The 27380-nt window shown below is 40.0% G+C and overlaps 1 protein-coding gene across 1 annotated transcript; it reads right to left on the bottom strand.

Moving 5' to 3' along the window:
- Window positions 1–796: 796 nt before the first annotated feature.
- On the bottom strand, window positions 797–26655 carry greb1 (growth regulating estrogen receptor binding 1). Its single transcript, XM_053632827.1, has 31 exons — window positions 26330–26655; window positions 24354–24358; window positions 23864–23957; window positions 23349–23525; window positions 22522–22704; window positions 21537–21662; window positions 21320–21445; window positions 20516–20649; window positions 20003–20114; window positions 19589–19774; window positions 18501–18851; window positions 16982–17182; window positions 16500–16880; window positions 16185–16365; window positions 15913–16102; window positions 15105–15241; window positions 13382–13724; window positions 13161–13276; window positions 12295–12500; window positions 11114–11556; window positions 10564–10666; window positions 10318–10473; window positions 10062–10198; window positions 9777–9938; window positions 9409–9613; window positions 9090–9252; window positions 8567–8785; window positions 7063–7198; window positions 6426–6626; window positions 3365–3503; window positions 797–2188 (listed from the first exon to the last, which is right to left on the bottom strand). Exons 1-31 carry the CDS (start codon window positions 26559–26561, stop codon window positions 2025–2027), a joined length of 5709 nt encoding a protein of 1902 aa, XP_053488802.1. The 5' UTR covers window positions 26562–26655; the 3' UTR covers window positions 797–2024.
- Between the last annotated feature and the right edge of the window lie 725 nt (window positions 26656–27380).

Below are 27380 nucleotides of genomic sequence, written 5' to 3'. Positions count from 1 at the left end.
TAATAATTACTAGTGAAAATCACTTACATTACAGGTATGAAAATAATAATTTACCTCTGAATGGAACCAGTTGCTCATCCACTGTTACTTCAGGCCCAGGGTTATAGAGGTATGGCAAACTCTCCACCCACTTCTCACAGACTTCTCTTATGGCTGCCAGTTTGTCTCTCACACGTGTTACAGGTCTTGACTCACAGTTATCACAGATTTCTGATGAAAATTTGAAAGGCTTTCAGTAGCATTGTGGCACAAAAAATTGCTCTTCCACTCTCAGAATCAGAGAGACTAGATGGAGCCTCACCTTGGGACCTATACACACCCGCTAAGATTAGCAGCCCTATGTATTCATGCAGGTTGATCTCATCCATCCTTTTCCAGTTGTCTCCACATTTACAGAAACCCTTCAAATTTGTAATTTCCTGGATGATTTTTTTTGATGGCTGGTGTGATGAACATGTAGAATGTTGAGATGTCCTGCATGTCTTTTGGCCCCTGGGGTCATCCTTATGACATGTGCTGCCATCCTGCCCTGGTTGTCATATGGTGAAAAGGATCACGTTATTTTCCTGTTCTTTGGCAAAAATGTCTCTCCTTCATCTTGGGGGATTTCTTCTTCATCTGAAGATGATGCATCATGCTCTCCTCCTCTTCTAAATCACTGTTCTATTGTTCCTTATGAACATCTGAAAAAAAAAAATCAGATCTACAACCTGTTGGGTGCTGAAACGTGTAGTCATGGCTTCAGCAAAGAGAGAACTGGGGGTACTGCCACCTGCAGCACCTTTATAGCCTCTGACTGCATTCCCCATTAGTAAACAATGCTTTCAAGAAATTTTATTTTGTCTGAAATTGGTTTTATTTTGTCTGTCAACTTGAGTCATGTGGAGGGGAGATGCTGCACATGCACAAGAGTTTTGCCTGAGTTCGATCAGCACCATGATTTTTGTGGTGTGTTTATACCTGCCAGGTAAAAATGACCCTAAGACAATCTTTGTACCCTGGTGGTGTTCAGCGTTCATGGAAATATGAACAAAGGCAATGTTTCACTTTCTCTAATGTTGGGGTCACTCTAGGAAAAGTTGAAAATTTCAAGTTGAAATATAAATTTCAAGTTTTAAATTTAGTGGCGGGTCATTTTTGACCCTTAAGACAACATGTCAGCGAATGAAGTTATGAGATCATTCACTTCTTGTTGAATGTGCTATATCATTTCACTGAGTAAAACTACACTTTTATGAGTAAGTAGGCACATGTGCAGAACAAATGCTCCTAAATGTAGTATTTGAGAGATTTTGCAGGTGCTCTGTGATTTATGATGTCATTAATATATTAATCAAGAACAAAGTGAGAAACTACAATTTCTGTTCTTTTGTGGATGGGTTTGACATTGTTATTGTTACAGACATTTTTAATTGTCATTTCTTCATACAAAATGATATTTTGAGAAGCTAGAAATTGATACCATTATAGTGCCCTCTACTGTTAACTTGCCAGAACTGAACAAATAATAAAAAAAAGTCCATCAACTGAACAAATAGCACAGAACTATACAAATATCACAAAATTAACCAAGATAAAGCAATGTAACTTTACCTAACCTGTACAATGACACAATCGCCCCACAAATAATGAAACAAACAAATAATAAAAACAATAGCAGAGAACAGACTAAATAAATATATACAAAAATATTCTTTCTCTACTAAATATCCTTTGCAAAATCATTCAATGGGTTGTACAATTGTCCGTGCATGAATTATGAGAATTAAAAAAAAAATGCATCATAAAAATTAAGGCAGATATTGTGGTCATATAACAGTTATGTTAATAAATATAATTTTTCATATACATATGTAACTGAAGACTGTTAAAAATCACACTTCGTTGGGCTTTTTTATGCAAGAGAACATAGAGAAGAGAAAAACAACACAAACAAAACAATCACACCAGTGCAAGAGTACAGTACATCTAAATCATTATATACACACGTCTATGTACATAAACATGAGGCCAGAGTTGCTGAGTCAGATGTGTGTCCCTGTGAGAAAGAAGAGTGGCTGATCCTCTTTGGCATTGGCCGTTTGAAACTCATCGCTCAGCCTGAACCGCCACTCGTCCTCCAGCTCAAGCCGCACCACTGTCTGACGGAGAGCACTGCGGTTTGGGCAGATTACGCACAGAGTCGCCCCTATGTGAGTGAGAAACGAGCAAATAACATTAATAAACGAATTAATCTCTCAATGGGCTTCCAGTCACACACAGAAGAGTCTTTATATCATAGAGTCTTAAAAACATACATCTGCACTAATGTGAATTCGAGTTTGGTGTTCCACTACTGCTCCAAATGTACACTACACCCACCGCAACTTAACATTTTATATTGCTACATAGTTGAGAGAATATATATGCTTGTACACTTGTGGGAACCATGGATGGAACACCAGTCCATCTCAGCGCACCATGCAAACACACACATTCATATGGTCATTCACACCTAGGGGCAATTTACCCCCTATTACTCCCTATTTGCCTATATCCAAAAGTATGTAGACAGCTGACTATCACAACCATATGTGAATCTTCCCCAAACTGTTAGCACAAGGTTTGAAGTACAAAAGCATAAAGAATGTCTTTGTATGCTTTAGCATTAAGATTTTCCCTTCACTGGAACTAAGGGGCCCAAAACTTGTTCCGGCATGACAATGCCCCCGGGAACAAAATGAGCACCATAAAAACATGGTTTGCCAAGGTCGGTGTTGAAGAACTCGAGTGGCCTGCAAACAGCCCTGACCTCAACCTCAATGAACATTTTTGGGATGAACTGGACCTCCGAATGCACCCCAGGCCTAAAGCCCTTCTGGCTGAATGAGCACAAATTCCCACAGCAAAATTCCCTCCAAAATCCAGTGGAAAGTCTGCCTAGAAGAATGTGAGGTAGCAATACTACCCAAGCAGATTATTCAATAAACAAAATAAATCCTTCAGTTCACTGACACTAATAGCAAAAGATCCATGGTAGAATGATGAATGTAAATCTGGACTCACTAATGGGTCTTAGAAGTTGAAGGGGTTATAATTCTCTTGTATAAATATTTGCAAATGTGACTGTTTATGAATATATTTACATTCACATTCAGTCACTGGACAGATTTGTACATGTTGTTGTACAAAATGTAAGAATGCATTTGTTTATATTTGAGAATTATGAAAGTCCAAGAACTTGGACATAGACGGGTTTGCATTAATATACTGTAAGTTTATATGTCCACTTGATGCAAACAGCCAAACCTCATACAATTCCATTTATTGTGATATGACAGGGCTATTATTAAAAGAGAATGTAAGTGTAAATACAATCTTTTACCTTTCAGAAACTGGAACTTCTTGAGGAAGCCCGGTGTGACGAAAGAGTCACAAAAGTAGAGCAGGAGGCCACTGAAGAGCAAACCTGCTGTGCTGATGTTGACGGAGTGTGGTCTTGAGCTGACAAAACACACTGTTACCTGAGGAACACACACACACACACACACGCACACACACGCACACACACAGAAGGGATCAGAACATAGCTCCATCTGCATCACTACAATGATTCAGGACTTACACATGATGAAGCTACCAGCACAAATTGTACTGGATAAACAAATAGAGACAGATCAGCTATAACATTAAAACCACTTAATATTGTGTTGGTCCCCCTTGTGCTGCCAAAACTTCTCTGATCCATAGAGGCATGGACTCCATGTGGAAGGTGTGCTGTGGTATCTGGCACCAAGATGTTAGCAGCAGATCCTTTAAGTTCTGTAAGCTCACACATCTCAACGATGCTCGATCAGATTGAGATCTGGAGAATTTGGAGGCCAAATCACTTTTTGTCATGTTCCTCAAGCAATTCCTGTACAATTTTTGCAGTGTGGCAGTTCGCATTATCCTGCTGAAAGAGGCCACTGCCATTATGGAATACTGTTGCCATGAAGGGGTGTACTTGGTCTGCAACAATGTTTAGGTAAGTGAAACGTGTCACAGTACAGTGCTGCGAAAAAGTATTTGATTTCTTCTGTTTTTGTGTATATCTCATACAAAATAGTTTTAGATCTTCAAACGAAATACAACATAAAACAAAAGCAATCAGAGTAAACACAACACTGCAGCAATAACTGCAACCAAATGTTTCCGATAACTTTAGATCAGACTTTCACAGTACTGTGGTGGAATTTTGTCCCAATCTTCTTTGCAGAACTGCTTTAGTTCAGCCACACTGGAGGGTTTTCGAGCATGAACTGGTCCTGCCACAGCATCTCAACTGGTTCAAGTCAGGACTTTGACTAGGCTACTCCAAAACTTTAATTTTGCTTTTTTGACCCATTCAGAGGTGGACTTACTTCTATGCTTTGGATCATTGTCTTGGTGCATAATCCAGTTGTGCTTGAGTTTCAACTTACAAACTGAAGAGTAAAATTCATGTTTCCTTCAATTATTACAAGTTGCCCAGGCCCTGAAGTAGCAAAGCATCCCCACACAATCACACCCCCACCACCATGCTTGACCGTAGGTATGATCTTCTTTTTGTGGAATTCTGTGTTTGTTTTAAGCCAGATGTAACGGGACCCAAACAGTTCCACTTTTGACTCATCAATCCAGTATTTTTTTGATAGTGGAGTCATGAACAGTAACCTTTATTGATGCAAGAGAAGCCTGTAGGTCCTTTGAAGGTCCTTGGCTCTTTTTTAGGAATTTTGGAAGGTCAGCCACTTCTGGGAAGGTTTACTACTGTGCCGAGTTTTTCCATTTGGAGATAATGGCTCTCACTGGTCCTTTGGAGTCCCAGAGCCTTTGAAATAGCTTTGTAACCCTTCCCAGACTGATGTATTTCAATCACCTTCTTCGTCATCATTTCTGGAATTTCTTTCAACTTTGTGTGTTATTGGGTAAGACCTTTTAACCAATTTCATTCTGTTGATAAAGTTCTATTTAAGTGATGATTTGATTGAACAGGGTTTGCAGTAATCACGTCTTGTTGTGTCTAGTCCAGCTGAACCCCATTATGAATGCAGTTTCATAGATTTGGGGAATTAGTAACTATGGGGGAAATTCATTTTCACACAGGCCCAGTTGGTATTCCATTACGTAACATTATCATTTAAAAACGATATTTTGTGTTTACTCAGGTTGCCTTTGTTCTATCTTAGATTTTGTTTTCATTTCTGAAACAATTTAGTATGAGATATACACAAATGCAGAAGAAATCAGAATGGGGCAAGTAATTTTTCACAGCACTGTAACATCCACATGAATGCCAGGACCCAAGGTTTCCCATTGCCCAGAACATCACACTGGCTCTGCTGGCTTGTTTTTCCCCATAGTGCATCCTGGTGCCATCTTTTCCATCCACATGATGTAAAAGAAAACGTGATTCAGCAGACCAGGCCACCTTCTTCCATTGCTCCATGGTCCAGTTCTGATGTTCACATGAAGTGCATACGGTGGTGAACAGGGCCAGCATTGGCACTCTGACTGGTCTGCGGCTACGCAGCCCCATACACAGCAAGCTGGGATGCACTGTGTTCTGACACCTTTCCATCATAGCCATCAATAACTTTTTCAACAATTTGTTCTACTGTACAGTAGCTCTTCTGTGGGATTGGACCAGATGGGATAACCTTTGCTCCCCACATGCACCAATGAGCCTTGGCTGCTCATGACCCTGTCCGCAGTTCACCAGTTGTCCTTCCTTGGACCACTTTTGGTAGGTACTAACCACTGCATACCAGGAACACCCCACAAGACACATTTTGGAGATGTTCGGACCCAGTCGTCTAGCCATCGCAATTAGGCCCTTGTCAAAGTCGCTCAGATCCTTACGCTTGCCCATTTTTCTTGCCTCCAAAACATCAACTTCGAGAACTGACTGTTCACTTGCTGCCTAACATATCCAACCCCTTGACAGCTGCCATTGTAACGAGATAATCAATGTTATTCACTTCACCTGTCAGTAGTTTTAATGTTATGGCTGATCAGTGTATATTTCAAAGGTTGTATTAAACCAAAATAAAAATTAGTGGCATAACAGCAAAGTTTTAGTCATATTATTGGGACATTGCAACTTCAAATCCTGACAATCCATCAATGGTTGGAGATCCATTTAAATTTATAAATTTAAAATGTATATCCTGAATTTATTTATTTCTATAAATCTGCTTTGTGAAAATGTCCATTGTTAAAAATGCTATACAATTTTTTTTTTATTGAATCCCTTGGTTTATAGTGTATGGCAGTGTTTAGACCCTCGACGTCGATTATGAACATGATTGAATAAATCCTAATAAGCAGAGTATGATTTCATCTGCCTACCTCTGGTCAATATGTTACAAATATATGTGAAAATATATATTGCTATTCAGAAATCAGTAGGGACATTGGCCTACCTCAGGGCCCAGGTTGAGGTAGCAGTCGACAGAAAGAACCGGATGGCTATAATTGCCAGTGCTCAGGGGGAAAAGCCGCTGACTTGTGTGTTGGAGGTATTTCTCCAGCAGAAGCTGACCTGGAGTAGCCAGGAACAGGTGCTTGCTATCTGGGGCACAGATATACTGAGAAGGCTGAGCTGTGGTTGGTACATCAGTCATCTGTGAGAAAATTTATATAACATATATAATTTGTTTCCAGTTCTGTTTCAGTTGTTTTTTTAAAAGAAACTCTTCTCATAAAACATAATGAATGAAAGCGTTGCTGATAATTAAAAAAATCGAATGGTGAGTAGTTACGTTGTAGCATAACGTCGTTTGGATTTGGGTAATGTTATCAAAACCCCTGTCTGTATAATCTGCAATGAAAGTATGTTTAGGCTGGAGTGTAACTTTAGGATTTTATGTAAAATTTTTTGTTTATTTAGTTAGTTCCTAAACCAGTAAAAATATAAAGGAATTGAAAATGAAAGTGCTATAAATGATAAAGCTATAATCTATGAAATGTATTGGGCTAAGTGCCCTTAACCAAGTTCTGCATTTGTTTCTGTTTTTCTAAATAACAAAAATTGAAAATAGCAAAAACAGCGGTGTCAACCTTGGTCTTGATGATGAATGTACGATATCCCCCGATGGCAATCTGCTTCTTCATCACACTAAAGTTGTTAAAGCGGCAAATTAGAAGGCCAGCACTGTGAACACGAAGGTTGAAGTCTACGTCGTCACACGTAAATCTGGAGAAGACAGAGATAGGAGAATTGCAAGTTAAAATCCTGACAATCCATCAATAGCTAGGTTTTAAAAAAAAATTATTTTTAGAAAATTCCTGTCAATAGTATCTATAATGGCTTCCCTGTTGTTTCTCTTAACAGGTTTTGTACAGATGATTCATAATGAAATTCCAGAACTTTTTTTTCAAGGACTATACAAGAGATGTCAAACATATATTCTTTATTTCTTCTTTTTACATTCCAAAAAAATTATAAAAAAGAATAATTAAACACAAACAATTTTTATATGTCACCTTTTCCAGCCTGGCTAGAATTTGCATGTCCCAGGCATTGCTTCGTCTTCACCACAACATCAATATACTCCAGGTGAGCACTACTGCAAACAACTTTCAATGGAAAGTAGCTCACGGTCACTAGATGATGCCATGCGCTAATTAGCATATTAATTGCGTCATCGCATCACATTTGCATTCTGCCCAGTGTCAGCTCTTTACATCGGTTTGTTTCTTCTCTCTGTGCTCACATACTGTATATTACTACAGCCGAATTCACAATAAAGCTGTTCTCATTTACATATTTTTTCTGTTTCTGTCATCAGACAATGGGACAAGTATGAAATAGTGACTGAAACACGGCCCATTAAGACTACATGTTAACCTGCAGTCACTTCCAAGCCATTTCCAAGCTGCTTCTCTGCACTGCTTAAATCCTGATTTATAACCACGACGTCTCCTCTGACAAAATCACCATACACACAAGTTAAAGACAACGGCTGTGCTGTGATTCAAGCTATATTTACATGTAAAATGATCACTTAGAGAAAAAGTTAGAAGTGACAGAATGTCTTTCATATTTTTTTTTCTCTCACAGTGAATGTGCTGCTCCTCTCTGCCACTCAGTGAGTGAGTACAGAGGTGTAACTGCAGTTGGGAAGCAAGACCTTGCACTCGCGGGGCAATACTGGCGACTCTCTTCTACAGAAAGTAGCGAAGGTTTGTCCAAAAAGTTGCTAGATTTGACGCTAGGTGCTTTTTTGAGAGAGAAAAAAAGTCGTAAAGGGGTCTGAAAAGTGGACGGGAGCTGTGTCTGTCACAATGAGTAACTGAATAGTGGGAGGAGGTGGAGGGAGAGGGAGGGGCTGCAGAGGGGAGTCATAGTTCTATAGAAAATAAAGCCTTTAAAGTGACTTTTTTTAAAAATTCAAACACTTTTTAAGCACCACCAGATAAAAATGGCTATTTTCAAGGTTTTCCAGTGCTTAAATTTTAAAAAGCCAAATTCAAGTACTTCAAGCATCTGAAGCACCTTGTAAGAATCCTGTCTTAATATTTTTACCCTCAAGTACAAAAAAGAAGTGCTATTTGAGCTCACCGGTTTTGATTGTACTGCACATCCTGAGTGAGGTCCACGTTGAGGAGCAGGAAATCATGTAGGTGTCCTCGTGAGAAGGGCTCTCTCCTTTGTCCAGGGCCAGCTCCACGGCTTGACCACTTCCTCAGACCACACAGGCCGTACTGAGTGATATCTGGGGATGATTCCATGTGCTGCAGCACCTGCTTCAGTGACACATTCCTCTCTGGTCCAGCAGTACTACAGCAGACACACATACAATGCACACATGCAAACATATATAAGTCAGATCAAAGATGTTATAAAGTGTATTCATATAAAGTGTAAGTGTCTCTCTGATTTGGGAAATATACCGAACAACTATTCTATACTACTACTGCTACTACTACTAATAATGACTAGAAAAGGCCGGTCAGCAATTATCCTAACTAGTTCCCTTTCATGCAAGCAAATGTATCTGGACACACGATTAATAAAGTCCACAGAAGTATGTAAAACGTCTTTATTATTCTTTATTAGATACTAGAGGAACCCTTAGAAGCACCTCTTGAAGTCAATGTCAACACTGTTCCACATGACACAGGAGTCATCTGCCAGGATGATAAAGGGCCAGACATCCTGAGGACGACTGCCATGCTCCACTCTCCGACTGCGTTCCAGCTCCAGATTATGAAAGGACAACTCTTTAATTAGGAAATGTGCCGCTCCTGTGTGTATGTGTGAGAGAGAAAAGACAGTGAGAGATTAAACATTGCATGGAGAAAATTCCCATCACAAATTATGACTTAAAATCATGAAAAAAAGTACACGAGCTTGTGTTGTGATGCAACGTTTAATTTGGGAATACAAGAAATTTTAGTTACCTATTCCAGCTCCGTTGAAGATGGTGGGCAGGACCAACATGATGTGATTGGGCCAGTATTTCTTATAGACAGCCATCTCATATTCTTTGATGACCAAGATGTGCAGGTGGGAGGCTCCATCCATGGCATGATATAGATTAAACAAGCCATGCTCATGGCGACCCGTTGTGGGTGTAAATATTGGACTCTTTATACAATCAGGATTCTACAAGCAGGAAATACAACTCCCATTACATTTCTTAGCATCACCATCATCATCATCATCTAACCAATCTTAAAAATTATATTTGTGATTATTTAAACGCTACTTAAATGTGCTTTTTGATGGTAGGTGGATATTACAAGTTGATAACTATAATAGTCCATACCCAATCAGAGCTAAGGGGCAGTCTCATGCTCTCAAGCTGGCCTCCTGGTTGGCTGAAGAAGAAGTGATGCTCTTTGGATTTGGGGATAATAAAATAGAGCTGTATCTCCTCCCCAAGTAGCAGATGAGAGAAGGTGAAGGCATGCAGGGTAGACTCACACAGCTGAACACACATACACACACACAAAATAAAACAAAATTATCGGGGATACATAAAAATGCAGAACACTGGAATATAATGATGATTTTGTTGAAATTACAATTATTATAAAACATATGATCTCACCTGGTATCGAGGGTTGAATCCCATGTACTGATGGCACTGCTCGCAGTGATGGTAAGTATTATATGCTGCATATTTGGAGAGTTTTATCCGGGCTGTACGACGACGAAGGTACACATCTTCCTGACGTCGGGGGTTTCCTTTAAAAAAAAAAAGTAATTCCTAAATTTACTGTATGTCAGACAACTACTATATGACTTTTTGACAACAAAATAAAATGGAAATATAGACTACGTTTAGCCTTTTTTGATATTCTTACGTTCCACATTTGGAGTAAAGTCAGGGGAGTAGATGATACTGATGTCCTCGTATTTGGGGTCATGGATGGTAAAGTCAAAAGGCATTCCTCTCAAAGTGTCAGCGTTGGGCCATGATGCAATGGCCTGATGATACTTCAGCAACTCACACTGGCAATCTGGAGAAAAGTCACAGAACGTGTACATATGCTTTCATGATAATCTGAATTTCAGAATCTACAACTGATCTTCTGAGGTTATATACTCACTGCAATTGATGTCCTCTTCATCAAAGACATCTACCTCCATGAGCCTGATTAGCATTCGAGAGAGAATGCCCAGGAACTGCAGATATGCACCAGTCTTTCCAACCTGCAGACACACAATACAAGTTCTTCTTTCTATTCTGGTCACTACTTAGCAATTTATTGCAATAAAACTGTGAAAATTACTTTAAAACACCCATTGTGACTTATCCAGTCATTAGCAATAGGAATAACAATCATGAAAATAGACACACACACACACAAACATGGCAGGTTGGAGTGCAAATGAGATATCTCATTTTTGCTTCATTATTAAATAAAAATGCAAGAGCATAATTTCTTTTGTGAGCAAAACTAAAATGATTTTTTGCAAGCAGATGCCTATGAAATTCTTCCATATAATATACATATTTTAACTATAAACCTTTTCATACTTAAGTATGAACTGTATCTGTCATGTACCATATCATGCATTCGAGGTAAACTTTTAGCTGCTGTGTGCCAATATAGTATCAATCCATTCAATCCATAATCATACAGCGCTGCTGCTTACTTGAGGTGGCCCACTGAGGAGCAGCCTGCGAGGGTGAAAGTTGTCAGTGCGTCCCTCGGTCCAATTGCTGCTGTCCATGTGCTGAGGTTTGGGTACAGTCCACTGCCTGTAGTACAGAGACTGCTCTGTACATGTCATCATCTTGCTGAGGAGGGGCCTGAAAGAGCTGGCCCACTCTACACATGGGTGAGGGAGGAAGGACATGGGCTTGGGCAAGCCACTGGCATCCACCCTGGTGATCAGATCATACAAAGCCTTGGGGAGGAGGACCACAGGCGGCCTGTTTATGTTACGTGCCCAGGAGCAGCAGTAGCGCTGTGGAGAGGTCTGCGAAGATGACAAGGAGTCAGGGGAGGTGGATTTTGAGGATCGGCTTGGTTTGTTAGGGGAAAATTCATCCTGGGTTTGCTGGGAGTGATCCTGGCCAGGGAGAGCAGTACTCACTGCAGGTTGTCAGAGAGAGGCAGAAGATACAAGTTAGAAAAATGGCACTTCTTCAAAAAGCACAATGGTCTAGGTAGAAATTCCCTCATTTATGGTGGTATTAAATACTATAACTGGATTTGATGAGGGATGTGATGACCCCCAACAGAAGAAATAAATTTGAGGGGGCCTGCCATCTTCTATTAATAATCTCTGTCCATGTCACAAAGCTTAATATTGACACTAAAATAACTACAGTTTTTCTCATCACATGATAGAATGTGTCATGTAACTAATGCCATTTTATAAAATCTATAGATTTTTTTAAGACCCAGAGTTTTGTGGAAAGTTGTAATCCTACTACTGTGGGAAAGAGCTTTAAATACTGAGATGCATTTGATACATCCAGAATGGCTCTGTAATGGACATAATGTGTGTAAGTATGTTGCCAGACACCTATGTACACATCTGAGCATGACTCGTTCACAGATTTGCAGATCGAGAACTGCAAATCACACCTTACATGACGTCCCCTTACATGAGTTCTGGGAAAAAAATAAGGTTCTGGGACAGAGATTTCACTCAGCTTACAGTTCTATTCAAGTTACTTCAAACAAATCAGTACATTCAAGTACATTACAGCTCTTTGTATGTGAATCCCAGACCAACAATAAGAATGTTTAGAAAGACAGTTCATTCACAGTGACAATATTTTTTCATTTGTTCTGAGTGCTACTGAGGTGGGCCACTCAACTGACCATCCACTACAGACTCTTCTTCCTCATTGTCAGTGCTACTGAGTTTATCAGGATCGCTCTCAGATAGGTCACTGGAAACACGCGGCACATGCTGCCTCTGCTCCTCCACATGCACCAAGTACGCAGCCAGACCAAGTTCCTGCTCCAGAGCTGTGCGTTGCAGAGCGCAGCAGCTTACGACACGCTCATCACAGTACTTCAGAGACCTGAGCAGCACAGGATCAACGAGGCACAGTAAGACTGGATGGTATTTGTAGGCAAATTGTGTAAAGTGTGTCGAATTTCACAGGTAAGCTCTTGAGCTTTTGAGCCCAAAATCTAAATCTATAAAATCAGGCATAAAATCAGGTTTCTGGGTAAAAAGAAAGAAAAATAACTGATTTACAATCTATCAACAAAAAATCTCATTAGAATGAAAGCAGCCTTACATACACAGTTATGTCTAGAGGAATGGACAAATATTGGCCAAAAAACAACAGATATGTCAGGAACAACGTGGCTTAAGAGGAAGATGGTCTACATGGCTACCATGTATTACAACCAAGAGACACCGATAGCTGCTGAGAAGGCTATCTGTGGTAATGAGGCAACATCTGTTAAACCTAACACACAAAATGTTTTGTATGAATTATATTTGTCTCCTTTAATTGTAGAGTATGCCAAAGTTTGTACTCTAATGTGTGTACTTTATAAAAATGTTTTCAGTCCTTCAAGTCAGTCTCATGACAGATATAAAATGCAAGAGAATTTCTTTTCATCATTCTGTTTTGATGTTCAAACATGCCACAATAGTGCTAATATTGTTCTTTCAATAAGTCTTTCCCTAAAGCAGACCTTACATTAGTTTAAGGTTATAGGTTATTTACCTTGGCAATGACTCCCCCATTGGATCCATACCAGTAAAGATGAGGATGCAGGGCAAAGCCTCTAAATCTAGGTATGTGCGAGGCGTCCAGTCTGGGTCCTGGATTTTCAGCCATACCTACACACATGCAACCCATGCACGATCAGCATCAGCCAAGGTGAGTACCCACCAAACACAGGAAACTCTTTAGCTAATTAAAAAACACATGTAGTGAATTTATACCCTCAGCTGGCTCAGGAAGTGCTTGCCCACAATTATCCCAGATTTAGGGTCTCCCAACACAATTTCAAAGTGTTTGTGGAGGCCCAGGCGGTCACGTATGTGACAGAGACGCTGATGTGCCAGTGCTGCCAGACATGGGAAAGGTATACGCAGCAGGAGCATGTACCCATGGTGGCTGGGGCAGCATCGCGTCGAGCCCAGCAGACACTGCACTATCTCCAGGGTTTCTACAGAGGTGTGTTTCTGTAGCTGGACCTGACCTCTGGCTGCAGCTAATAGAGCCACGGAATAGTGCTGGAGAAGCACCTGGGTGCGGATGACGGAGCTGTGCAATTTTGGAAACCTGAAAAAAAAAAAGTTCTCAGTGTGAGTTAAAAAATTATAACAGCCTACTTTAGATTTATACATTTCACAATCTCTGAACATGTTATTGTCCTGTGCAGGTAATATGAATGTATGCATGGGGCAGTGTCACATGCATCAAACAATAATACACAAAAAAATGCAAAACATTTGACTATAGTAGAGAGAATGGATAGGAAGCAAAGTACAGGATATGATAAAGAAGCTGTGTATGCTGTTGCTGAGGCATTTTATGGCAACAATACACTGACTAAAAACAACACTGTTTGCAGATTATCATGTGAAACATATTTAATTTTTTTTTTTTTTAACATTTTATCTAATTTTTGTGTGAATACCATTTTTTATTGATTTCCAATAAACAATATCATCCAATAGCAACATAAAAACACAAGCAAAAAAATGAGGTGGAGGCATACTCCACATACTGTAACACACACAAAACACATAATTAAGTTTCAGATACAAAACAAAGCAAGACAACGACACACCGACACAACATTCATTAATGTACAAGATTTCTGACAATGCTAACAGCAACTGTCCATTTCTGAATTGTACATGGTTTGGCCTTGTGAAACCTGGATGTAGCCCGTTCCAGGGTGGGAACATCCAAAAAATAAGAACATTAATGAAAGCAATGTGAGACAAATTTCCTCTTTCACACTTGGAAAGAGTTGGCGCTTGATAAAAGGGAAATATCTGGTTAAAACCCTTTTATTTAATTTTTTATGTCTGTTCATATAATTTTATGTGAATGTGTGAGAACACATTAAACAATTCCACACTCTTTCCAAGTGTGAAAGAGGAAACTTGTCTCACATTGCTTTCATTAATGTGTCATAGAATGGAGTCAGAGGTGGATGCAAGTGCAGATGCAGTTTAATCGGGGCGATCCAAAACACACCTTGGTAGACACAGGGTAAAAAAAAAAGACCTTGGTAAACACAGGGACCCAAGAACATGTGGGCTCGACAAACACAAGACAAACAGACACCAGAGTTACCAGAGACAGAACTTAAATACCTGTGCGCATTAGACATAAGCGTGACTCAGGTGCGCATGATGTCCTGAGGTGCAGGGGCTGGTGGATTAAGTAGTCCTTACATAATGTTTTTCTAATCTCCCTCCATAAATTCATTGTTACTTTAATGTATTTGAAATCACTATTTTGAAGTTGGGTTGCACATATTCTGCCAAAAGATTCACAAACTGCTACATTTTACTTTTGCCAAGTGGTTTGGGTCAACTAATTCACAGCACAGCAAATTTACACAGAACATAGTTAGAGGTGCATATTCTATAGGGATTATGCGTCAATTTGACATTGTTGGGGACTAAAGGCACTGATTCTTGTTACCTCTCTTCCAGGGCAGTGACCATGCTCTCAAATGAACTGTCAAAGCGCAGCAAAGGAAGGCCGCTCCCTGATCGCGTGGATTCCAGCAGCTCAGACACACCAAAGTATTTTGTTTTCTCATGATACAGATCCACATCCTATGTAAAAACATATAGCATATACTTAGCAAAACTTTAAAGGGACTAGAGCATCTGTAATACAAAGTAATTTTCTTGTCTTTAAGATGTTCCTTATACACTACATGGCCAAAAGTATCTGGACACCTGCCCATTACACCCATATGTGCTTGCTGAACATCCCATTCCACAGTTGGTTCTCCTTTAACAGCCTCCACTCTCCTGGGAAGGCTTTCCACTAGATTTTGAAATGTTGCTTTTGGGAATTTCTCCTCATTCAGCCACAAGAGCATTGGTGAGGTCAGGCACTGATGTCACCTAAGAAGACCTGTTGTTCCAGTGCATCCCAAAGGTGTTCAGTGGGGTTGAGGTCAGGGCTCTGTGCAGGCCACTCGAGTTCATTCACATGTTTATATTCATATGTTTATGTTCACATTCATATGTTCATATTCAATGTTCACACTGTTGAATGTTCACATTCAAACATTCATATGTTTATGTTCCAGCTACTGTCATGCTGGAACAGGTTTGGGTATTTTAGTTCCAGTGAAGGGAAATCTTAAAGCTACAGCATACAAAGACATTCTAGACAACTGCTTGCTTTCAACTTTGTGGCAACAGTTTGGGCAAGGCCCACACATGGGTGTAATAGCCAGGTCAAACTTTTGGCCATATCGTGTATTTATACTTACACTGCTGAATGTTGATGGCCAGTGGATTTCATTGTAGGGGCTGATGCGTGTGTATTGAGTCTGCAGGGCAAAGGGGAATGAGGTCACATGGAGAATCAGGACATTGGGTGCCTCTTGAATTTGCTTGCAGTTCAGCAGACTGTCCACCAGTCCTGAGCTGGACAAGCCACCCACCCTCCCACACTGTTCACTGCAAGGGACAGAAAGAAATAGTTTTAATGACACCCAAGCAAGTAGATTTGGCCAAACAGCAGATAGCACAGCATCATTACCTACTAACATCCCAGTGTGCATGGTCATGCACCAGTATGAAGAGGGTATATGGGTTCAACTTTGATTTCTGAATGAGACCGCTGATCTTAGCTGCAGCAGTCTGATCTAATTTTACCACATACTGCTCAGCATCCTTTGGGGACAAACAGTTCTGGTCCATGCCTAATTCTTGAAGGACCCCTTGCATTAAATAAAAACAGAGAACATTTAGTACCACTCAAGATCTTTTACACTCTTGGTGATTTTACAGCTAAACAAATCAGATTTTAAACTGTATATGTAAGTAAGAATAATAAGTAAGCTTAATCATCTACCTGAGTTCCACAAGTGCAGGACCACTTGCTGGAAGGTCACCTCAGAAGGAGGCACACAGATTAAGAACTCCACCTTGTCAAAAGAGCCAAGGTCCAGGTTGTGTGTGCTGGAGTCAGCAATTGCACACACGTGGGACAACAGCTTCCGTGCCACTGCGAGCTGAATGGGCCGAATCTCATGCCACTCTACCCGATATTCTGTGAAAGGAGATTGGACGATAAATTTGTTCCAACTAAGGTACAGTATAATAAAAGGCAACCTGATCACATGATATTCACCTGTACATATGGCTTCTGCAGAGCTTTCCTTTCCATGTGCCTGAGCTGAAACGCTATAGGTCTCTGTATTGACTTTCTCCAGGAAACTCTCCACATTTCCATCTGAATGAGGCCATTTTTACAAAAGGAAAAGATCAAAACTGAACTGAAATTTAATGCACAGCTATAGACACATTTTCTGCACATTTTCTAGGCTCATTTACCTTGATTTAGGTTAAGATGAGAGCGCAGGAAACTGACCCCTAATCTGCAGTAAATGATCAAAGTGGCCTTACCTGGACCTAGGGAGCTAACGTAGGCATCTAATTCAGCAGTGATCCCGGAGGAAAGCTCCTGACTGATTTCTCTCCCACATTCACTTGAGGAGAGCATACTCTCTGCAAGTGCTCGTGCCTGGTGCTTCCCTGTTGGGAAACATTGATGTATAGCTCAAAAAGACGGTTGCTTTGGGGCCAATTGTCACCTTAGAAGTTCTCTTCTAGGAAAACAATGCCCACATCCACAGGACATGAGGGCGTGCTGAATGCTTTGATTAGGATTAAAATGTAAATCATATGCTATGGCCTTCACAGTCAGCACCCAATTGATCACCTATGGGAGATTTTAGGTCAACTGTGTTCTCCACCATCAAAAGCAATTGGGGGAAATATCTTTTTTCCAAAGAATGGTGTTCATCCCTGCAGTACAGTTCTAGGGATCTGTACAATCTTTATCAATGATTAAAGCTGCTCTGGAAGCTTGTGGCGACCCATCTCTAACACAGTTTACATTTGTTTTTGCTTTAACTGGTTAACCAGACAAACATAAAGGAACAACAAAAAACTAATATTTAAATTATTGTCTTAATAATCCTTTCTTCATTTTGATTATACAGTTGAGTAAAATGTTTGCTTACCCACTTTAGACAGAAGTGTGTTGTGAGATTAATAATGATCGATGATATTTCTTGATGCCGGTCTAACTGCCATGGACAACCTAATTCTGTCCTCTTATACATGGATCCCTCACCATAATTAGTAGATAAAACAACCAAGACTTATACACTAGGAAACACTCTATTGCAAAGCAGTGTTTATGTACAGGTGACTGCATCCCCTTGATAACTGCGGACATTTATTCCACTTTTCTCTAAGGGCCTTTTCAGGTCTTCAGCTATTTGTTTTGGGTTTTTTTTCCAAATCTGATTGCCAAACTGTATTTTGTTTCATTTCTGAATGATAAATGGGGCTCTGTTGCTATAGTATTGAGGCTGTGTTGTAACATGTTTTAAACAGGAAACAATTAACTGAACACTATATGCCATTTTCTACATAAAGTACAAATTAGAAGTACATTCTTTAAGGTACACAGACACCAAGGGGATGCAGTCAGCTGTATATAAACACTGCGTTGCAATACAGTGGTTCTTAGTGTATAAGTCTTGGTTGTTTTATCTTCCGATTATGTTGAGGGATCCATGTATAAGAGGACAGAATTAGGTTGTCCATGGCAGTTATTCAGGCATAAAGCATTATGCAATGTTAGGCCATGCTTTCAATGTAGGAGATGTCTGCTAGCCTACACTCCAAAACAAGAGGATTTATATGACTTATAAAAACACACACCATTACACATGGGACTTGATTGGGAGGACACAACAAAAATACATTAATTGACTTTTCATTAATTTCATTAATTAATTTCCCTTTTGAATAATATGAGGAATGCAGGTAAGCCCTTTACCTGTAACCACTACGCAGGACTCAGTCCCTTGGCTCCTGCCCATGCAAATGATCACCAAAAAATGTGTGTGACTAAGCTTGCCCTCCATAAGCCTCCGGAAGGTGTCTACCAGTGCCTCGGACAATGAGGGTGAAGTGTCCAACACTAGAACGGTGTCACCACAGGAGCTGGTGGCCAGCTTGGCCAGCCAAGGGAGCTGAGAGGGGGTTAGGGGCTGTGCCAGGCCAGGCAGTGGAGCAGGAAACTGGGAATGACTTTGCTGGTACTGACGGATTTCCGTCAGGTGTGACTCACGCCAAGAGCGCATGAGGATTTGCTCCAGGTCTTCCATCAGGGGTATCTGGTCTGGGCCTAAGATCAGAAATAGAAACACTGCTGTACAATACAAACATGCCAAAATGTCTGTCACTGTGTATGTTACTTTCTATGGGAAAATCAGGGTGGTATGGGTTTTAATCCCATCGGTAAGGGGAAAATCTATATAGCAATTACACTGTAAAATATGTATGTACTGATTTTTTTTTTTCATTTCTCCCGATCCAATTTGTCCAATTCCCAATCAATAACTAGTTCTCCTCTACTGCACAATATCTACCACTCAGTGTGGTGCTCAGTGTGGAATGAGGACTTCCTCAGAGACTTGCAGCTCAGCCACCCCATCTTTTCAATCTGCTGCCTAAGCAACATAGTAGTGCTGCTAAATGAACTCGGAGGAAATTCTTAATAAATATATGAGAAATTAAAGCAAGAACCAACATAAAGTGTATTATTAAACTGAACACTACAAGACACCAATGCACCTTGGCATAGACTCTACAAGTCTCTGTAACTGTAGTGGATGGGTGAACGTCATTCTTAGCTTTTGTTTTGATAATGCTGGTGGAGAATGGTGGTCTAAAACAAGTGGACCCAATCACGGCAGCAAAATGCCATCTACAGCATCTACACTTGTTATGTTTCTCCACTCATTTATTCAAGTTTTTACTTTAATTTGTCACCTGTCTATATCTCCACTGTACATGCAATACATATTTATAGATTACAGATTTAAAGTGTATATGCTGTGCACTTTTCAGTGCCTCTCTCACCCAGCTGTACCAGATAGTAGACAGTCAACAGGACCTGCATCTCAGTGGAGAGCGGCTGGATGGAGGAGGCTCCATACTGCTCATAAACACGTGGGAGGTTCTGAGAGCTTCGGTAGCATGCCTGCAACCACCCGTTGACCAACACCTCAGTTGTGTTCCCACATAGATGTGGCAGATCCCCATGCCCTACATACACATGCACACACCATTTTTATAGCTATTATATGTAAACACATAGGACAGGCAAATTTTAATGTAATGCAATATGAGTTTGGATGCTACCATCATAAATGAACAACTTCACTGAATGGTGTCTTCAACTGTGTAAATCTACCTTAAACCACATATTCGCATTCATGGAACATTAAATATATTCTCTATATGTATTTGTACAGGCTGGGGAGAAAATCTCACCTTTGAAGATAACTGGCTGCAAACCACATGTTTGGAACAGATTATTAGGCACTGCAACAGACTCCTCTGGAGGCATGGAGGGTGAAGACCCTTGAGACACTGAAGTCCCAATGTTTGCCACACACACAAGGTCATCAGGTTTAATAGAATAATATTGACAAAAATGGATTTGTGAAAACACAAATATAAACAGTTTAATAGCAATGATAAGAATGCTAGAAACTCCTAAAAGTGCAAAAGTGCACTGTTTTAATTAAACGCTCAACTCAAGTTCCAATCCCCATGAGTTACTCTGCTCAACATTTAAATTTTTTGATTGCTGTGCTTTCCTTTCCAGCTGCCCCATGACAAGTTGCTTGGGAACACTTTATTCTATGGCTAATGAGACACAAACATCTCTAAAAATATATCTGTCCTCAACAGAAGCTACTCTGAGTGCACCCAGAATCAGCAATTATTACAGAAGAACTCAAGAGGTTTGTGACTTTCAGGTCTATGGAATTATAATTTAATTTTATTTGTACCTGATTTTGTGCCACTGACTGTGTTGGAGGCCACAGGTCTACTGCTTGATTCAGTGTGTCCTGTAGATTCTGGGGACCAGCCCTTGTGTCTCTTTTTGGGTGGTCCTGTGTTTGCCATAGATCCTTAAAGTGGAGAGAGAAAATTATCACACCTAGTGAACAAAATGCCTTAAATAAACCCTTTTATAATTTTTAGATGGCTTTATTTATCATGAGATCAACAGTGACATTCCCATTACAAAATGATGGAGTCTAGCAATGAATAAATGTAAAGGGAGTCTTGGGTCTGACAGGAAGCAGTTGTTTAATTGTATGTTAATTAGGCTGGAAGCATGTGTGTGTGTGTGGGCTCTTCTTATGTCTCGATGTCACAAAAGTGAAGATAATATGTGTTAAACTACACTTAAAACCACGTCACAAAAGAATCCTTGCATTTTATAGCAGCATTGAGCTCAAAATACAGAGTAAAAAGAACAAACAACAGTATTTATAGAGGTGTTACACTGAGAGGGAAAACATTTTATTACCCCAAATGTTGCCAATACAAAAGCAGGAGCAAAAGGAATAGACAATACAGCTGAAGTTCTTCCTAAAGTATTTTAGGGTAGGGGAATCTCTTTCATGGAGGTGTGATAGGAAGTGAATCACCACAACCCCCTTCACACCCCCCTCCCCCTTTCATCAGTCCCTCCTGACAGGCACTATAGTATTGGTTGTTTGTACTTTCTTGAGCACACCAAAGTAGGCTTTTTAGCTAAGTACTAAAGTACTTTTAATAGCTGCTAAACAGTACCTGTGGATCTTCCTGGACCATTGGCCACCAGGGCTGGCTGGGACACAGACTGCTGGGATGCTGGAATGTGGCTGCCATTGGTCATTGCTGGGGACGTTTCAGGTGCATGGAGATGTGTGTTCAGATCTGTGGAACAGTCCATATTGACCAAAAAAATAAACCCAACATATCTATCGATGCATTGTCATTACCTTACTGGCTAAATACATCACTGTACCTGTGTAGTTGGCTGTGCTTACACCCACATGTCCTGAATTAGGCAGTGGGTTGCTCGCTACAGGACCAGATGGCTGCTCCTCTGGACCACCAGACACATTTGAGGAGGTCTGTCTTACACGACTGTCTACACACAGATATCAAACCTGTTACTACAAACACGAACTTCACCTACTTTGGTCTATCACAATTATTACATAATCCTTTATTTGCAGTTATTTCAGCTGATCACAATTTATCATTACATTCCATAAGCATGTAAATATATCCACCAAACAGCACCACAATTAATCTCTAACGTATTTCTACACTATTCAATAGGTAGTGTGTTTAGCGGCATTATTTTATTTTGTATATAAGGCTCAAGCAAAGTAAATAGGAAACCAGCTGGTATTTGCTCTTGAAGAAGGCAGAACAAACATAAGGTCAAATAAATAAACAGATAAATAAACAGTTGCTACTACTGAAAATTTTTTGTGTTGGTAGAAAGCCAGAGACATTAATCAGGACACCTGTGTGACTGCATCTGACTAATCAGTGGCCTGAACTGCAGATCAGTAAGCATGATACCTGGCTAAGTAGGGTAACTAAATTCAGTACAGTACTTGGGTATGGAACTGCTCACTTGGTTTTTGGCAACAATGTGGAAGATTATGGGTAATTTGCCATGGAAAACCATGAACCAGCAGGTGGAAAAGCACTCTTGGACTAGTGAGAAAAGCTTAGCCCTGGGGTTAACCTTAGGGTTTGTCACTAAATATTATAGTCATTTCATTACATTTCATTACAAAATTACATTTCATTTAGTCTTTTCTCAAGTTATGTCAGTCGTGCTATTCCAAAAGCCAGGTCCTATATTTACAAAATAGCAGTAGGACTACTGGAAGGTAGAACCAGGCGTTGTTTCATCTTGAATGTAAACATGTTCTTATTCAGCCTGCTATCACCTGACAATAATCCTACTCTATATGCTTACTATGGCTTACCTATTCCCTTCCAGGAGATGGATGGGCCCTTGACCAGCGCACCCTGTGCATTGCGGAGCAGATAGTATTTTAAGTGCTTCTGCTTTTTGGGCTGCGTGGTGAGCTTCAGGTTGATGTGGTTGGAGAATTCAGTGAAGTAGCGGAATCCTTTCTCACCACAGCCCATACAGTTCCCAGAGAAGCCTGAAAGCCAAATACAACTGTGAGTTTATTGCAAATAAATTTTCTCATCTGAGTTCCCCTGTCACTGTCTCTTTAGCTGTTTCAGTGACAAAAGAGGAATTTTAGATGTGTTTCTGGCCATTGCTGTGTATGACGCCTCAGTTTCCACAGTGATCAACAAACTGAGCCAATATAGAGATGACATGAATCATAATTGAATGGCTAAAAATGTATTTGTGATAAGCACAGGTCTGGATGCACTTGGCTAAGGTGCCCTGACCCAGCTGCCTGTCCTGTGTCTAAACTGTTCTCTCTCTATGTCTCTATCATTCAGTTTCTCCACATTTATATTGCAGGCCCTTGCTTTCTAATATTGAGAAATCCAGTGACAAATTACACGACAAAATATATTAGACATCTAATTGATTGTGAGCAGTGAGTCAATAGAAATCAGTGGAAAATCAGCTTGCGTGATCATGACTCTATTCAACAAATGTATTGAGGTTACCTCATTACATTTTCCATAGGTAAAATGCTTTTGGACTGGATCTCTATGCAAGATGGTAGATTTTCACATCATTAACACATTTCCAGTAATGTTATCAACAAGTGCACCCCCAAAATAAGGAAACTAATGGTGAAATTTTAACTACTGCAATTCCTACCTAAAAGTGCATTACGTCCACGTTCATCTGGGAGAAATCGTCGATCCACTGCACACACCAGTATGTGGCCAGGTATACTGGGAGATTTGGCCCCGACCAGCAGAAATCCCGGTGGCACGTCCAGATTTTCAGTGGACATCGAGGTCAGTCGTAGGTCTTTACCCGCCTGACAGAATCCTGAGAAGCACCCAATAACAGAACAGTGGATCTTGTGGAACAGTGGATACCAAGGCATAATGAGTAGTAGTGTTTTATTGAATTAATATACTGGTAAATTGTAACATTCAAAGACGTACTGAGCTGATACTGCACTGTTTTTGTGTTCTGTGAATAATTATGTCAAAACGTAGTGTACACTGGATATGTTTGTTATTTGGTTTAAAACACTGCTGTACAATTTTGAGGACAAAGGACCGTATACACAGCTGCTTTTACAATCTCATATGACAGAGTTCAATACTATGATGATTGGGCTACTACTCTGATCCCCCGCTTTAAAATGTTTGTGCTCTTACCGTCAGTGGTGCAAGAGCCATCTGGAGCAGGCTTCATCTGATATGGAATGGGAGGACTGTTAGACTCTGAGCCATTCTCATCATCATCGTCTTCCTCATTTTCCATTTGGCCTGGTGAATAAACATATATTTTTAGTTTGAATCTGTAAATTTACACACCATAAAACATAACATCACTTGCGTGATGCTAATGCCGGCATTTACAATTTCCAACTTGCTTTGAAAATTTTCGAATCTACTTTGAGTGAATAAGCATATTGCACACTCAGGAGTTTAGCAGCTGTTCTCCATGTTTGAAAGTACTTCTCCTGCAGTATTATGGTTTACTTAGGGACTACGATCTTGTTTCTAAACTCATTACTGCATTCCTGCTTCTACAAAATTTAACAGTTATTGTTACACATGTCTCCAAATTTTTTTTTTTTAATCTCATTATGGCTTATGAGAAGGTGAGGCAATTCCCAAAAGTCAATCTCAACATGGCACATACATCCACTGGGAACACAAGGTTGGCTAGAGGTTGATAATAAACACAAAATGATAACAAATATCAAAGCTGAGAGTGTCCTGCATGAACTAGATATTGTGAAATCATTATATTAGCATGAGCTATTAATGCTCTATTAGCATGAGTATTAGCATGAGCTAATACAGCTTGTGTACTGACTGTGTTGGTTCTTACGATCATTATGCCTTTATGCCAAACTTGCAGTGAAGGAATACTGAAAGAATTTAGAGAACATTTATTTTGGACATTTTGCTTTAAGAGAAACTAAGAAATAATTAATTGACTAAATTCTAAATAATTTATCAAATTAACGTTTAAACAAAAAATGCGTTAAATTCATTAATAATATACATATTGAAAAACTGTAATTAAATTCACAGATTCACACAATTTATTCATGCGCATGTGCATAACAGGATGCCATGCTCCATGCAAATCTCTCACGTGTTCTCCTTGTGTCTGTGTGGGTTTACTATGGGTTCTCTGGTTTATTCCCACCTCCCAAAAACATGACGGTAGGTAGATTAGTTATATTAAACTGCAGATATGCTAAGTATGAATAAGTGTGTGAATGTGTGTGCATGGTGCCCTGTGATGGACTAACGTCCCATTCAGGGTTTAGTCCTGCGTCAGGGGAATGTTCTCTGGTGGCTCCGGATCCATCATGACCCTGACCAGAATAACGCAGTTACTGAAGATGAATAAATAAACATGTGCACTTATAACTGCATAAATAATTTGGCAAACATTACACAAATAAGTATTGGTATAATGATAATGATAATGAGTCCTTATTTATCACATATACATTACAGCACAGTGAAATTCTTTTCTTCGCATACCCCAGCATGTCAGGAAGTTGGGGTCAAAGTGCAGGGTCAGCCACGATACAGCGCCCCTGGAGCAGAGAGGGTTAAGGGCCTTGCTCAAAGGCTCAACAGTCGCAGCTTGGCAGTGTTGGGGCTTGAACCCCCGACCTTCTGATCAGTAACCCAGAGCCTTAACCCAGAGCCCCCCCCCTCTATAAGTATGTTGCATACATATAGCCTTCCTTATACCGTACACCTTTATCCAAAACAAGTCAGGAAACACATGAACATGTACACTAACACTCAAACACCTTATGAACACTAAGGGTGTAACACAATCCCACTATCTGTATATGTGTATATTTAGTGCTCCAAAAATGTGTATCAGTGACTGTATTCAGATTTAAACCAGACATGGACCTGGCCTATATCAGAAGAGTTTATTTAAAAAAAAAAAAAAAAAAAAAAGAATCCTACCACTCTGACACCTGGAAAACAATGGAAAAACCCCAGCACTGTCAGCATGGTCTTTAAATTCTGACTCTGACAGTTCCTCAACCTCAGCTACATCATTCCAGTTCATAATTGAGGCCACTTTGCTTGTTCAGTATATTTAAGTTATCACATAGTTAGTTGGTGTCTTATGGGTACAATTTACAGGTAACTATTTGCAAATAATAATCGAGCAAACTACAGGGTATCCCAAAAGTCTCCATACATAGGGGAAATGAACACTTCTTAGTTTTTCATACTTATTTTAGATTATTATTATTGTTTTTTCAGATAGCCTTTAAGAACGTCTCACACACACACACACACACACACACACACTCTGATGATGGCAAGTTTTTTTTAATCTCCTTCAAGCAGGTATTGTTTCTGTATGTAGCTGGCTGGGATATTTTTAAGGAATTTAATTGGTTCTGTTTCCCAAAATTTTCAAAAGAACAACATTGCGGAGAATGGTTAATGTAAATGTTAATGGGTTCTCCTAAGTTTCTTCCAATTTTTAGCAGTGTTAGCATTTTTGGTTTCCGGAGTAATCCTTTGGAACAGTATCACCACGTGACAATGAATAAAAACACAAATCGTAATTCAGATACATATTCTTTTTGGACACAGCAAAGGACCCAGAAAACAAGAAGAGACCATTACCTTCTCGAGAGAGGGACCTCTGCTCTGGTTCTAGATACAGCTGAGAGAACACTGGTCTGGGCACTACAGTGTTGGAACGCAGAGATGCCTCGATGGAATAGTGCAGAACCTCTTCGAAACGGGTGGTGCGCAGCTGCCCTGCATATGAGTTTCCCATCTCCTTTGGAAAAAAGGTAGAAATGAAAATGAAATAAAATGAAAACAGAACAAGAAAACATCCATCCATTGGGCAGCTATGGCTCGGGTGGTAGAGCGGGTCTCCACATGCTGAAGTGTCCTTGGGCAAGACATTGAACCCCAAGTTGCTCCCAATCTCAGGAAACTTGGGGCTCAAGGCAGGGAGAGGATACCCTGGATGGAGGGCACAATCACACTACGGACAAATTGGAAATGCCAGTCAGCCTACATGTATCTGGACTAGGGGCGGAAACTGGAACTGTGGGGAGAACATGCAAGTTCCACGCACACAGGCAGGATTCACCCAACCCCGGAGGTGCGATGCTAACCACTAAGCCACCGTGCCCCCACAAGAAAACATTTCCTAATATAATCATGCAGAAAGAAAGAAGAGATGACAGCTAATACTGTAAATAAATATATAACAGTGTGAGAGTTCAGCTTACAGCAGAATAAAAGAGCATTTATTCTATATTATTTTATCAATTTAACAACAAAATGCTCTTTCTCAGAATGGCAAATAATTGGAATTGGGTGACAATGAAAGCCAGTATGTTTTGTTTGCAATTGTTTAACATCCATGAGAGCAGAATATTTTTGTGTATTTTTTTGACAAAAGATCAAAAGGTAAAACAATAAAGACAATTTTTCACAGCCTTCTTTGCTCATATTAAACAAGGGTGCCAATATTAGTGGAGGGCACTGTATATATAAAACGAAATCACATCCATGTCTGCACTCTTTTATTAATTTATTCAGTTTTGATTTTACCCATCTCACTGCCTTATACTTGAGTTTAAGTTACTCAAACTATACTTGAGTTTAAGTTTCGTTTGTACTCTACTGGGAAGCTCTTTGATATGTAAAC

Source organism: Ictalurus furcatus, chromosome 9 (genome assembly GCF_023375685.1).
Source record: "Ictalurus furcatus strain D&B chromosome 9, Billie_1.0, whole genome shotgun sequence".
Taxonomy (NCBI): Eukaryota; Metazoa; Chordata; class Actinopteri; order Siluriformes; family Ictaluridae; genus Ictalurus; species Ictalurus furcatus.
Note: the sequence above shows the minus strand (reverse complement) of the source record. Positions and strands in the feature narration are given on the sequence as shown.